Source organism: Ictalurus punctatus, chromosome 28 (assembly GCF_001660625.3).
Source record: "Ictalurus punctatus breed USDA103 chromosome 28, Coco_2.0, whole genome shotgun sequence".
Lineage (NCBI taxonomy): Eukaryota > Metazoa > Chordata > Actinopteri > Siluriformes > Ictaluridae > Ictalurus > Ictalurus punctatus.
Window position 1 is genome coordinate 3,525,820 of NC_030443.2, and position 13,986 is coordinate 3,539,805.

The following is a 13,986-nucleotide window of genomic DNA, read 5'->3' on the forward strand; positions in this document are numbered from 1 at the left end:
TTGCATGACTCAGTGATATACCTGTAGATAAATATTATCTAAATTACTCTCATGTCCCAAAACATGTCAGCAGGTGGACTGGCTGTATATGATACCCTGTGATAGACTGATGTATTGGTTTATTATTTTAAATGCTAATACGAAATTTAGATTTTTGATAATGTGTGGATAGTTCGCTTAAAAAAAAACAAAAAACTTTTTTCTTTTTACTTTTTGAAACACTGTCATGGTATACCACAATGAGCATTTCACCCAAACATAATGGAGCAAACAGGTTTTAGAGTTAATAATAATAATGACATCATCCCAGACTTATACACAGACCCTGATTTGTCAAGTCTGAGATGTGATCACACTTCAATACTGTATTTACAATACTCTATTTCATTTAAAATTGGGAATGTGAGTACATCATTTAAGCAGTAAAGGGGCCAAGAAAAATCAGTAGTGGAGAGTGTTCTGTACATTTTCTTAGTAGCAGGCCTGGAAATTATGCATTACATTCAAATAAAATATGTCAGCATTCTCCCAATATTCTCCCTGTGTATCTTGTGTTTTAATTTATATTACATTCAGGTTTGATTGACGCTTTTTCCATCTTTATTTCCATCTCAAACCACATTCTAAACACAAATTCCTGCCAACTAGCCCACTTCTTAAACAGAGTTGAGTATAACAAGTTACAAAGTAACTGTATTCTGTATTACTATATTCTAATTTCTTTTTTTTTTGATAATGCAGTAATGTAAAGCATTACATTAAAAAATTTATATAATTTGATTACAGTTACCGTTGTCAATAAAATTGTTTCTTGTATTACAAATTTATTGTTAAGAAAACAATATTAACTAAAATGTATTTTTAAAATAAATCACGTTTTGCACGGCTGCCAGGGGCGTAACCCAGCCTGGGCATTCGGGGCTGTAGCCCTGAAGATTTTTTCTTTAGCCCCAAATAATTCTCCACTTGGAGCAGTTTGTCACTATGTAACTGAAGGTCAGTAAAAGAAGACGGCGGTGTTGTAATTTTATATCTTCAGTGAACGGTGGTAAGACCGATCAGGCGGGGTTTACAGGAAAATATGTGGAAACACTCGTGTCTTATTGGTTGACAGTCTCTCAATTCTGCCAGACGCTAGCTCACACAGTCAGTGTGTGGGAAAAATGGATATATGCCTATTTTATTTATTTTTTTTAAACCAGTAAAGAGATTCAAACTGAAACAGTAACATCCTCTGATGCTGAGCAGGAAAACAAGGTGTGTAAATGTCTATATGAGTTCCAGTTTACGTGAACATGATATGACCAGACCAGAAGGAAAGATAATGTACTTTGCATGGCACTGTAGCAGCTAAACCCATACAGTGATAGCTTAGCCTTGGCTAGTGACACCAAACTAGCCTAGTTAGAAATGTTTTATATATTATTGGTCTGGTAGTCCTACAAAGAATAACAACACCCGAGGCAAATTTTATGAAAATTCCATTTTTTTCTGAAAGAAAAATTACTGAAAGAATTACGAGTTTCACTTTATAGTGTATTTTTGTAGGTTTTGAGGCCTTGAAAGTAACTTTCAAACGATCTGATTACTTTTTACATGCAGTTATCAGTAATGTAATCAGATTAGAATTTTATAGTAGTAAATAGTAATCTGTAATGGATTACTTATTTTGAGTAACTTAAAATAAGGTACACCCTGGACAGGATGCCAATTCATTGCAGGGCACAATCACACACACACTTCAGAAACTTTGGACATGCCAGTCAGCCTACCATGCATGTCTTTGGACTGGGGGAGGAAACCAGAGTACCCGGAGGAAACGCCCACAGCACAGGGAGAACATGCCAACTCCACACACACAGGGCCACGGTGGGAATCAAACCCCTAACCCTGGAGGTGCAAACGTGCTAACCACTAAGCTACCGTGCGCCCTGGTCTTTATGATATTTGTTTTAATTTTCTCAGAATCATTTTAACGAATTTCAGTTACAAGAGTTTATCCTGTTTTGCAGAAAAGGTTAAGTGTGGAAAAATATAGAAAATTGTAGGACAAAGCTTAGATGTTCAATACACATTTAGTAGAGATGGCACTTTTTGCTAAACATATATATGTATATTTTTTTTATAGTGCTTTAGTGTTTGTAGTGATTGTTATTCATGTTCAATTTAGTGTTCCTGATACTATATTGCACAAGCTCTGGGAAAACTGTAATACCATCTAGTGGTCAACATCAGCAAAAACACGTGCAGTCAAGCGGAAGCTGTTTCCCAATATGAAACACCTGTTGAGACATCTAATTGGTCATTAATGTGACCTTTAAAACGCATCAATTCACGCACATCTTGCTGTGATTTAGATTCTCAGTGAGTGCTTGCCGGTTGTCCTTTTTAGCAGCAGTTTAGGTGCGTCTTTGACGTAGGCTTGGTTTTTAGAACACTTTTAATTATTTTTTTTTTTTAAGCAAAAGAGTCTTGTGTCTTGAGAAAATGAAGGAAGAGATTGCTGCTACAGTTTTCTTTGTAGCAAGACTGGCAAAGAAACACGGCAAGCTGGAGCGCGTTCACCGGGAGAGGTTTGCGGTGGCTTTTACTTCGGTCCTTTTTGAGACCTACAAAAGCCACTGGTATCCAGAGAAGCCATGCAAAGGACAGGCCTTCCGGTGAGGTGCAGTGGTATAGAAGTATTAAAAGGGAGGGGGTGGAAACACTGACAAACTGTATTTATTGATTGAGGTTTTGTTTTTCAGGTGTCTGAGGATGAACAAGGCCCAGTTGAGGGACCCTATAATTGACAGTGCTTGCAAACAGAGTGGTGTTGATTATGAGGACCTGGGTCTGCCTAAAGAGATCACCATTTGGGTAGACCCTGGAGAAGTGTCATGCCGGTAAACTTTAATAACTTGGTAGCCTTGCTTTTACATGCAATGAAATGGTACCATATCCTACAATATGGCTTCTAACTGATTAATTTTGTGAAAGATCTTGTCACTTATTGCAGGAAAAATACATGCATTTGTTTACATTGGTAAGGCTGAATAAATTAAATTGGCAGTTGTAACTCTTGCAGGTATGGTGAGAAAACCACACCATTTTGTGTGACCCTGTTGGAGGGGCGAAAGGGAGATGGTGAGTTCTCGCGCAGGATTAACAATGCTGTGGAGCGTGCTTCCTCAGACTACTACTCAGGAACCTCTTCAGATGAAGAAGGTGCTAATAGCAGCATGAGCAGCAGTAGCACACTGTCTGCTCCAGAGCCGAAGTGTATCCCCACGGTGTCCAATCCCAACAGTGTTTATCAGGTATTGTCATAAGACAGGTTCCCAACCTTGGTCATGGAGAAACACTTGTCTTGTTCAGTTAAGTTTTGTGCTTCAACACGAGTTGAATGGGTGTTGATTTTAGCTGGCTAATTGAATCCGGTGTGTTGCTCACTAAAATGTACAGGACAGTTTTCCAGGACCAGGGTTGGGGGGAAAACTGTGGCTCAAGATTAATATTCATTGGTCCAGGGATCATCAGTCTTATCCACAACGGGACAGTGTGGCTGCAGGTTTTCATTCCCACAAACCTGATGAAACAAGTAAAATGGGTTCATCTTGGTATCCAATCAACTGTCAAGTGTGCTTCAAATTTGGCTGCAATGAAAGCCTGCAGCCATACTGTGAATAAGAATAAACACTCCTGCAGTGGCCATTGGGTCTGTAACAAAGTAACAGGCCAAATACTTGGTCTTGAACTCATCTTTTGGTTGTCAATAATGTACATACTTTATCACCTTATTCTTGCAGTTCAGTGAATTTGGCCCTGCTCCATCCATGCAGAACTGGGCTCCTTATCCCAAAAGGAAACCCTATGCTGGTGAAGGTTACCAGCAGCATTCAAGTGGTCAATACCCTCCACATAATGGCTTCAAAAACTACAGACCATCTTATGCCTTCTCTGGTCCACGGGTGGACAAATACCATTGGGTTAGCAAGAGCCGCTCATAAGAGTTGGCAATTTGTGCAGTTCTGGTGCTGTTAAAGTTGGTGTGCAGCCTTGATGGCTGATTTAAATGTTTAATACTTCAAAGTAATTATTTATGATTATGTAATACTAATTGCCATTAATGGCATGTTTTAAATTGTTTTAATAAATTATGTTGTGTGCTAACTGGAGAAAATAAAGTCTGGTTTTAATTCTGGCTCTGTTTCACTAAGTGTAGCCTAGCTTGCACTAGATGGCAGCATGGTCTACATCTACAGTCTTCAAGTTCAGTACTGAAGTAAAATGTTTTCCTTATGTGTGGTGCTTGATGTCTTTATGATCTCACTTGCCTGGGTGTAGAAAGCTGCTCACTAAATTTGTGACCTGAAGCTTGTTAATGTACTTTTATGGCTGTGACGGCTAGACTTAACTGTTGGAGACTGCTTGCTCATTTAAGGCTGAAGAATTTGTTTTTATTTATTTATTTTTGTACCCATAAGACCAAGGTGGCTTTATCCATACTGTCCTGGATTTTAAATAAGCCACTGTTGTAGATCAGAGTAGCTTTCTGAACATCTGTGCAAGCTCTCTTTTAAGTACTTTTGGTTTGACTGTTCCCATAGCTTTCATTTTAAAGGGTTGGGGGTGGGTTTTTTTTTTTTTTTTTTTTTTTTTTTTTTTTTTTTAAAATGGAGACTTTGTGTGGGGGGGTCCCACTCTGGCTGGGACAGGCATGCCTTTAAGATTTATTTGTTGGAATGTCAGAGGTAATCCTGTCAAGAGCTCTAAGGTTTTTACATATTTGAACAGTCTTCCACTCGAACTTTAATTTGAAAGTAGGAGAGGTCGCTATTTTAATTGACAAAAGGTTAGGTTTTTGTCCACCATTATCACTCATGCGAACGGTAGATATATTATAGTTGCTGGTACTCTAATGCAAAGACAAGTATTTTATATGCTCCTAACTTAGATTAATTTTTTATTTGTTTTTTTTTTTATTTTATTTTTCATTTTTTATAAATGGCATCCTTTTATTGTATACTTTGGCATTACAGACACTTCCCACTTAAATTTTTGTGCCTGTTCTTGGGTTTTATAATGGTTATTTAACCAGTGCCAGTTATTGAGTAGCCATGATGAGCTGGGGGGTTTGGTACTTTTATTTTTTTCTTCTCCTCAATGAAATATTTGGGGAAGGGAGGAGAGAAGAGAAAAGGTAAATGAATCACATGAATAAATTAAAACGTAAAAGTATGCTCAACTGAGGGTGGAGAACCAAACCTCGTTAGCATGAACATTCCAGCTAACAAAAAAGGACAAGCTATACTCCTACACAGAGGTGGGTAGAGCAATCAGAAACTTTTATTCAAGTATAAGTAAAACTATATTTTTACTTGAGTAATTGTTTTTGTCTCTACTTCAAGAGTAAAGCATCCAATGAGAAGACTACTGAAGCAGCAGGCTACTAGTTACTTTGGCACTGATTAAAATGAAGGGGGGAAAACTGGAATTTCAGGCTACATGCCAAACTGTAAGTCATGACTCACCTTGAAAGTCTGTTTTGTTTATAAGATAAACGTTGGGTGCAGGATGTTGCAACATCTCCCACTCTTTATATAATTACAATAGCACACCTGTCATTCTCAACAGAAAATCTCACCCCCCCCCCCCCAAAAAAAAACAAACAAAACAAAAAAAAAACAGTTGACAGTCTTCACATGTTCACAAAAACACGTCAGTATTTGCATTTAAACGAGACAACCGAGAACAATGTAACAGACTATGGAACAGAAAAGTGTGTGTAGTAAGCAGTGGTGTGCACAGATCTCTGCTGGGGTGGGGGCAGAGGGATCAAAAAGGGCATTACATTTAATTTAAAAAAAAAAAAAATTTCCATATTGCCTGCGGCTTCGAAGACTGCTGAGACTAAGAGACTGCTGTGTAGAAATGTAAAGGAAGTTTCACCCACCGCTCCACCTCCACCTAATGTTTCTGCCAAAATATCTCATTATCATGCACCTTTGGACATCTTTAATATTTTATTTTTTATTTGTTATCGTTAATGGCAATGGTAGAAACATATTATTTATTATAATTATTAATATGATCATAACATTATTTTACTATGATCAGAGGGACACATATACATTTTAGGACAAAAGGGGCAGGGCCTTGAGTATAAGTACAGCCAGTTAAACCAGTCATTTCTTTCAAAAAGTTACACAAGCAAATATAACGAAGTAAATGTAGTGCGTTACTACACACCACTGCTCCTGAGCAAAAAAATATGGGACAATCCCAAAATGGCAAAAGCTTTTAATGGCTTTAACAAATCATTGGTCAGGAAATTAGCAAGAATTAAACAAATAAATAACTTAGTAACACAGTACGGGATAGCTTTTTCCTTTGATTTCGTTATATGTTTAAGCATTATATGTAAACTTGCAGACAGCATATTGTTTTCTTTTTTTATTTGATCTTATTTGTACTTAATTTTAATCTTGTAGTTTATTTATTTATTTATTTATTTTTTACATGAAACACTTTTACCTTTGCTTACAAGAAGACAATATAAGGTCATGTCCCTGTTTTTAGGTTTTCTAGGTGGAATAGGAGGTCTCAAGAGTGCGTTTGTTTAATTCTTGCTCATTTTCTGAACAATAATTTGTTGTGAAGACTATTAAAATCTGAATATTTTGCTATTTTGGGCTTGGACCATTTATTTTTTTTTTTTTTAGGCCAGGAGTATATAATTCTTTAAATGAATAACCTCAGGCCTCTAAGAAGCCCATATCAAGACTTTGTCAGACATGCAGAGAAACCATTTTGAAAAATCTGCTTTATGTAAAATCACACTGCGGCTTTGTCTGATTTTGAGCCTCATAGTGAAACACATTTCCAAAAGCTGCACCCCTACTAAAGGTCATGAAAAATTCCATAGCATGTGATGACTCACCAGTGCAGTGTTGTGGTAAGAGCTTTACCACCACAATGTTACCACTCTTATAGTGGTAAGAGACTGAACTGAAGATAACTGATGGTATAATTATCTGGCTTAAAACATGTTTGTTCAGCTCAAGCTGGTAGCGTTGATTTAGATTTTTGCTTTATTACCCCACTCTTCTATGACTCAGCTATGCTAATATTGTTCGTTTCTTTTAGGTAAAAATATGTCAAGGATGTGATTTTATTCTTTAGGCACTGCAGCACATCCTTGCAATCTAAATATTTGTTGTATGATTTGTAAAGGTGTAATTGGGTGTACCTTTCTGACAGTTTGCTTTCCATAGTGTTAGAAAAGAATGCGAATTAGGTCTAGTAAAGAAAAGAAAATATGCTTTGGGTGAGTTAAATGTTAAATTAAATGTTATATTAAAATATTGCGTGTGAAGGCAGGCACACGGTGGCTCATTGGTTGGCACATTCACCTGCGGGTTCGATTCCCGCAGTGGCCCTGTGTTTGCGGAGTTTGCATGTTTTCCCCGTGCTGTGGGGGTTTCCTCTGGGTACTCCAGTTCCTCCCCTGGTCCAAAGACATGCATGGTAGGCTGATTGGCGTGTCCGTAGTGTATGAATACAATGTATTGGCACCCTGTCCAGAGTGTACTCTGCCTTGTGCCCGAAGCTCCCTGGGATAGGCTCCAGGTTCCCTGTGACCCTGAAAAGGATTAGCGGTATAGAAGATGGATGGACATGTGAAGGAGAATCCAGGAAGTAACCACAGTGTACTTCAGTAATAATAGAGGATGTAGTAAAAATTAAAGGTAGTACACAAAGTTTCCAGAAAACTAATACAAGGCAACTATTACTATTAGGTGTTCTAGGTTTAATTATTACAATATTTAGATTATGTGTCCTTAATCTACACTAAATAGATTTTGTGAGGGACAAAATCTAGTTTTGCATAATTATAGATTACAAATGAATGACATTACATTTATTATGTATTCCCAAATCCCCTATGGCCCCCCTCACCTCCACCTAAAAAACAACAACAAAAAAACAAAAGCAAAAAAAACAAAAAGTATTTTGATTTATGTTAGTGTTAATCCCCTAATATTAGTTCAGGTGCAAGCAGTTGCCATGAGAAGCCTTCCAGGAACAAGTTTAATTATATTGAGACCTTGTGACACTTTATTTACATGTTGATTGACTCCATTTAGCTAATAATTTTGCACCAATTCAAGCTCCTAAGCTCCACCCTGAGGGTTGATGACAGGCTGACACGACCTGCACGTCACACGCACAACAAGCTGGCCACATTTCAGACTATCTGGGGGAAGTGGATGGATTTCCTTCCTCTCCTATTCAACCCAGGCCAGGATGTCTCTGTGGATGGGCAATTCGTCCCTTTCAGAGGCCGGTGTGGATTTCGCCAGTACATGCCCAGCAAGCCTGCCAAGTATGGCATAAGGTTTTGGGTCACCTGTGACGTCACAACATCCTATGCATAGAAGATGCAAATCTACATGGGAAGTCTCCTGGATATCCTGGGGAGTTGAACCAAGGAAGACGGGTCATTCTGGACATGATGGATGGGCTCCAGGGGAACACCATGACCTGCGACAGTTTATTCACCTCCTATGCACTGGCAAAGGAGCTTCTGAAGAGGAACATAGCCCTAGTTAATTAAATAATTTCTTCATACAAACAAAGGCTTCTCCACTAAGTATTAAATACATTTCAGTTAGCGTCTTCAATACTTTTTTTTTTCTTGTGTCATTCCATTTTAATACACATAACTTTATTTATGTACTTTAATGTGTGGATTTCTTTATATGTGTTAGTGAATACAGTACCAAAGGCTATGTGTATGTATATATTCTTTAAATTCTTCAACTGAAAGAGCTTTTTTTTAAAAAAATTCAGTGGCATTTACATACTGCAGCTCTGCTGAGTACTCCATTCACATTGGGGCAACGAATTATTACACTGTAGGCACGAGACACCAAAATTGTAAACACATATTGTGTACCTTGCTTTGGTGTATCATGACTCTCAATTATGCGAAATTATTGCACTTAATGTGGGTGCTTTCTGGGAAGCTGTTGCACTTAAGTGTAATCAAAATATGAGTACCACGTTCATCCTGTCTGAATTGATACACATTCAGTATTCAGTGTTCAGGTTTTTATAAAAGGTTTATAGCCTTAACAAGTTTAACAGGCTTCCAGTCAGCTGAAATGTGTAAAATATATATTGGTACAAAACAGCTTTACAGAAATCCGGCTGTAGATTTAGATCTCTAATGAACAAGTCTCTGGACAGTGGCAAGATAAAACTCCCTGAGGCCTCAACGGGAATCCGACTCAAAGAGGAAACCCATTCTGTTCTGGGGTACTAAGTGAGCTAAGTGTGTTGAAAGGAGCAGTTTGAACACATCAGCACAGTCTTTCTGAATACCACAGCCATATACAGTACAGTAAGCCTGCAGTATCCATGTGAGATTGTCAACTGAACCAGGGCGAGACTTGGCCTTAAACTGTTTTTGTGAAGTGCAAGTCAGAGGGGACAGAAAGAAAATAAACAGATTAAGATATGTGCTCTTATGCTAGAGTGGTCTATAAGGGTGTACAATTGGATCAGAGTGCAAGCAGGAACTCTGGTAGATCTAAACCAAAACAGAGAGTTAGAAGATACATACAGTATCTCACAAAAGTGAGTACACCCCTCACATTTTTGTAAATATTTGATTATAGCTTTTCATGTGACAACACTGAAGAAATGACACTTTACTACAATGTAATGTAGTGAGTGTACAGCTTGTTTAACAGTGTAAATTTGCTGTACCCTCAAAATAACTCAACACACAGCCATTAATATCTAAACCACTGACAACAAAAGTGAGTACACCCCTAAGTGAAAATGTCCAAATGTCTTGGAGCTGTGTTCGTGGTCATCATGCTGGAATACTGCATACTGATCATGCTCTCCTTCAGGATGTCACAGTACATGTTAACATTACACAAGCTGTACACTCACAACTTTACATTGTAGCAAAGTGTCATTTCTTCGGTGTGCTCACATGAAAAGATTTAATCAAATATTTACAAAAATGTAAGGGGTGTACTCACTTTTGTGAGATACTGTACATTTCCATAATGATGGTTGTGGTGCAAGTTGAAAATTGCACTACTGAGGAACCATCGAAAACATTGTACTGACAACAAATGCATGGTATTCATAGTATGATAAGCAGTGATAAGTTTACACCAAAGCCGAAGACCAGCCGAAGAACTTTTTCCCCCATGCATTTGTTAAGTGACTTTTTCCCTACTCAATAATAGCTTTCTTCTTGCCACTCCACTTAAAAAAGTCCAGGTTTGTGGAGAATCTGGGTTATGACAGTCTTGTAAATAGCTTCTACCATCTTTAGAGTTATCCTTCGCCTCTTAGTTGTGTTTCTGGGTCGTGGTTGTGCCATAGTCTGTCCAATATTTTAATAAGGGATTGAATGGTGTTCAGTGGTGTTAAGTTTTGGATACTTGTTTTTTTTTTTTCCTCTGTTTTCTTGATTTCTTTTTCAGAGCTTTGTTCCAGGCTTGTTTTGAAAGCTTCTTGGTTCTTCATGATGTTTAGATGTGTTTTCTAACAACCTCCATTTACCATGCATTTTATCAAAGTGTAATCAGGTCTTAATATATATGCATCTGTCCCTGGGGTTGTTCCAGGAACGGATGTATTTATATTGCAATCAGGCTACACGTTGATTAAACGCAGATGGGCTTTAGTCAACGGCTTATGGTGCATGGTCGCAGCAGGCTTTCACAGAAACAGGGGTGAAAACATATGTAGTCACAACTTTAGTCACAATGTTTAAATTGGTAAAAAGTCTTGCAGTTTATATAGATTTTTTCCCCCCTGCATCAAAATGACATGCTCTTTTGTGTAATCCCATTTCAGTTCCCAATTGTAACACTACAAAATGTGGAATGGTCAAGGGTGGTGGATATTTATGCTAGGCATTGTATTTGTGGTTATTTAACATATTGAATGTGAACCTTTATAAACATGTAAATCTACTGCCTATTACAATGCATGAGAGGCCATCTTTTGGGTTAGATGGAACAGATGTGATCTGGGTGTGCTGGTGTGTTGATGCCAAGTTCTGTCACTAACAAAGATGTACTGTTGGAAAACAACGTCTTTAAACAGAGTCCTTTCAGTACTGCAAATGCACTGATGGCATCTAGAAAGATACTGCACAATTACATGTTACAGAGTGCAAACGTTTGTATTCGCCCATGTATTTTGAATAGCAAAAATTTGAAATCTACCTTTATATTATAAATATAGGAAAAAATTGAGGGAGCATCATACAACAAAACAGATGAGGCAAAATCTGCGTATACATATTTTAAAAAGAAAAAAAGAAAAGAAAAGAAAAGAAAAGTGATGTTATGGTCCTTGCAGACTCCAAGCCTGTTTTGAACATGGTTATATCAGATTACAGGAACAATGTGCAAAGGGATGCCAAGAAAGTGGGAAGTTAGAACAGGAAATGTGGGTGGGGTACAACGAGCGAAATATTCAAACTGAGAGGAGGTGTTTGGAGGCCACTATAAAGGCAACGCATGGGAAACATTATTAGGAGAAGGAGATTTATATACCTTTTATTTCCCTTAATGAAGCAAGAGTGTGCAATGCAGCATAACAACGTATTAGATTTCACATACTGATTTCTGAACCTAAACAATTATGAACATTTCTCTGTGTCATGGATTTTGAAAATAACAAGAAGTGTAAAATAAAAATGAGCTTGCACCCAAGTAAAGGGTAAAACAAACTATGTGCTTTCATGCTTCACAGACATCTGCATTTCTTCTCTCAATCAAGAAGACATGAAGTATCTTAAAAACAAAGCTTCTGATTGGCTGTCTGGGTGAACATGGGTGGCCCGTAAGTGTTGCTTAGGGCTGCTTGGGAATCGTGCTTCATTGTAGTTCACAGAAATCACAGACGAGTACTCAGAATTCTTTATATAAACACTGGTGCTTTTTTTTTTTTATCATCCTTTCTGTTTGTAACAGGCTCCATCTGGATGTCCTTATAACAAGTCAACAGATTTTTTCCCCCCCTCCTCTGAACAGCAAAAAGAAAATTTACTTCAACTGACCTGCCAAATCTGGGAGGAGCTTCTGAGCAGAAATTCCATCACCGAAACCAGTTGCAGTGCCTATCCTCCCTTTTTTCAGAGGGAACAATACACAAAGGGGGAGACTTGTATACAGAACAAAGCCAAGAGTCATAGGGAACATTTTCCAGAACCTTTAAATGTCCGTATTTTCCCATTAAACAGAATTTCCAGAATTTCAGTAAGGACAATTACGTAACGTTAGTTAGTTTTTGTTTGTTTGTTTTTGAATATAGAACATTAAGTTAATTGTACTTCATATAGGAATGAGAAAGTGGCATGCACTTTGAACAAAAATGGTAAAAATCACATGCATAGGTTTTTAAATATATGACGGGTAAAATCAAGTGTAAATAAATCATGCCTAAAAATCACATGTGAAATATGATGAAAATTCACATGTGAAGTTCATATGACTCTCCAGACATTGTTTATGTTTGGATAGAATTACAAGGCAACCATACATGAATCTGTCCTTCATTAAAAACAAATGTGAAATGTTCAGGAAAGTGCTCTACAGTACACATAGGAAGCAGGAAAATAGATACATTTCCTTATTATTTCCTTATTATAAATTAAGAAATGCTTCCTAAGTATTTATATTCCGTTGTGACTCACTACCGGAAGAAGGACAAAGAGCTTCTCTCTGGTCTGGTGGTGATTATTGCTCTGAATGACTTGTTCCATTTCATCCGCTTCATATCAACTCATTTTTATGCCGGTTCATTATAGTATCAAGCTCCAACATCTGCAAAACAGCTCATTGTGGTGAGTCAATCAACAATGGCATTATATCACAATAGAAAATCAGTTTATATCACAGGTTCATATCAGTGCGCTTCTTCTAATACATTGTTGTTACAATACATACAATACATAATCTAAGTCTAGTAATAAATAGATAAAAAGCTGTTTTTTTGTTTGTTGTTGTCTTATTAGAGCCTGTTGAGGGAATGGCAGGTTTATAGCTGTTATAACACAAGTGATAGCAGGAACTAACTTGTTTCCCAGATGTTCGAATGTTAAAAGAATCTAACTGGTTAAAATGGACAAATCGCTGTGGTATAAGGAGAATAAAACCCATCTGTATGTCTTGCTATAGGAAAATAATACTCTTAACAACTTCAGGTTGTTAACAGTAACTCTCATACCATCCAGTGGTATTATTTTCCTTACATAATTTACATACTGTATGTTTGAAAATCATAAGGTAGAAGCTTCAGTAAATTCATTCAAATTCCTAACAAATTTAAAATCTAATGAATTTAACCAAGGGGTTTTAAGAAATGCCAGTGTGTGCTATGTGAGGTGCCACTGGTTCATCTGCACGTCCCATTCCAGATTTAGTCCCCCTTTACTGTTTATAATAATTTTCACTCTTCCAGGAAACCTTTCCTCTAGACTTTGGACTGTGGCTATGGGGAATGTTTCTTCTTCAGCTACAAGATCATTAGTGAGGTCAAGCATGGATGTTGTGTGATGAGGCCTGGGGCATCTCAGTTTATCCCAAATGTTCACTGGGGTTGAGGTCAAGGCTCTGTATAGAACACTCGAGTGGTTTCACTCCAGCCTTGGTGAACCATATCTTTTTCTATGGTATTTTCCATGCTGGAACAAGTTTGGGTTCCTTTGTTCCAGTGAAATTGTAATGCTACAGCATAAAAAGACATTATATACAATTGTGCACTTCCAACTTTATGGTAACAGTTTGGAGAAGAAAGACATATGGATGTGATGGTCAGATCAAACTTTTGGCCATATTGTTTATATACAGTTCTCTACCAGAAAATCGTAAAGGAGAATGTTCGGGCTTCAGTCCGTAAATTGAAACTCAAATGCAACTGGATTATGCAGCAAGACGATGATCCAAAGCATAGGAATAAATC

The 13,986-nt window shown here is 37.5% G+C and overlaps 1 protein-coding gene across 1 annotated transcript; it reads left to right on the forward strand.

Annotated features, from left to right (window-relative positions):
- Positions 1 to 2,371: 2,371 nt before the first annotated feature.
- Positions 2,372 to 4,183, forward strand: btg4 (B-cell translocation gene 4). The gene is made up of 4 exons (XM_017459476.3): positions 2,372 to 2,660; positions 2,748 to 2,885; positions 3,068 to 3,299; positions 3,789 to 4,183. Exons 1-4 carry the CDS (start codon positions 2,488 to 2,490, stop codon positions 3,987 to 3,989), a joined length of 744 nt encoding a protein of 247 aa, XP_017314965.1. The 5' UTR covers positions 2,372 to 2,487; the 3' UTR covers positions 3,990 to 4,183.
- The last annotated feature ends 9,803 nt before the right edge of the window (positions 4,184 to 13,986 follow it).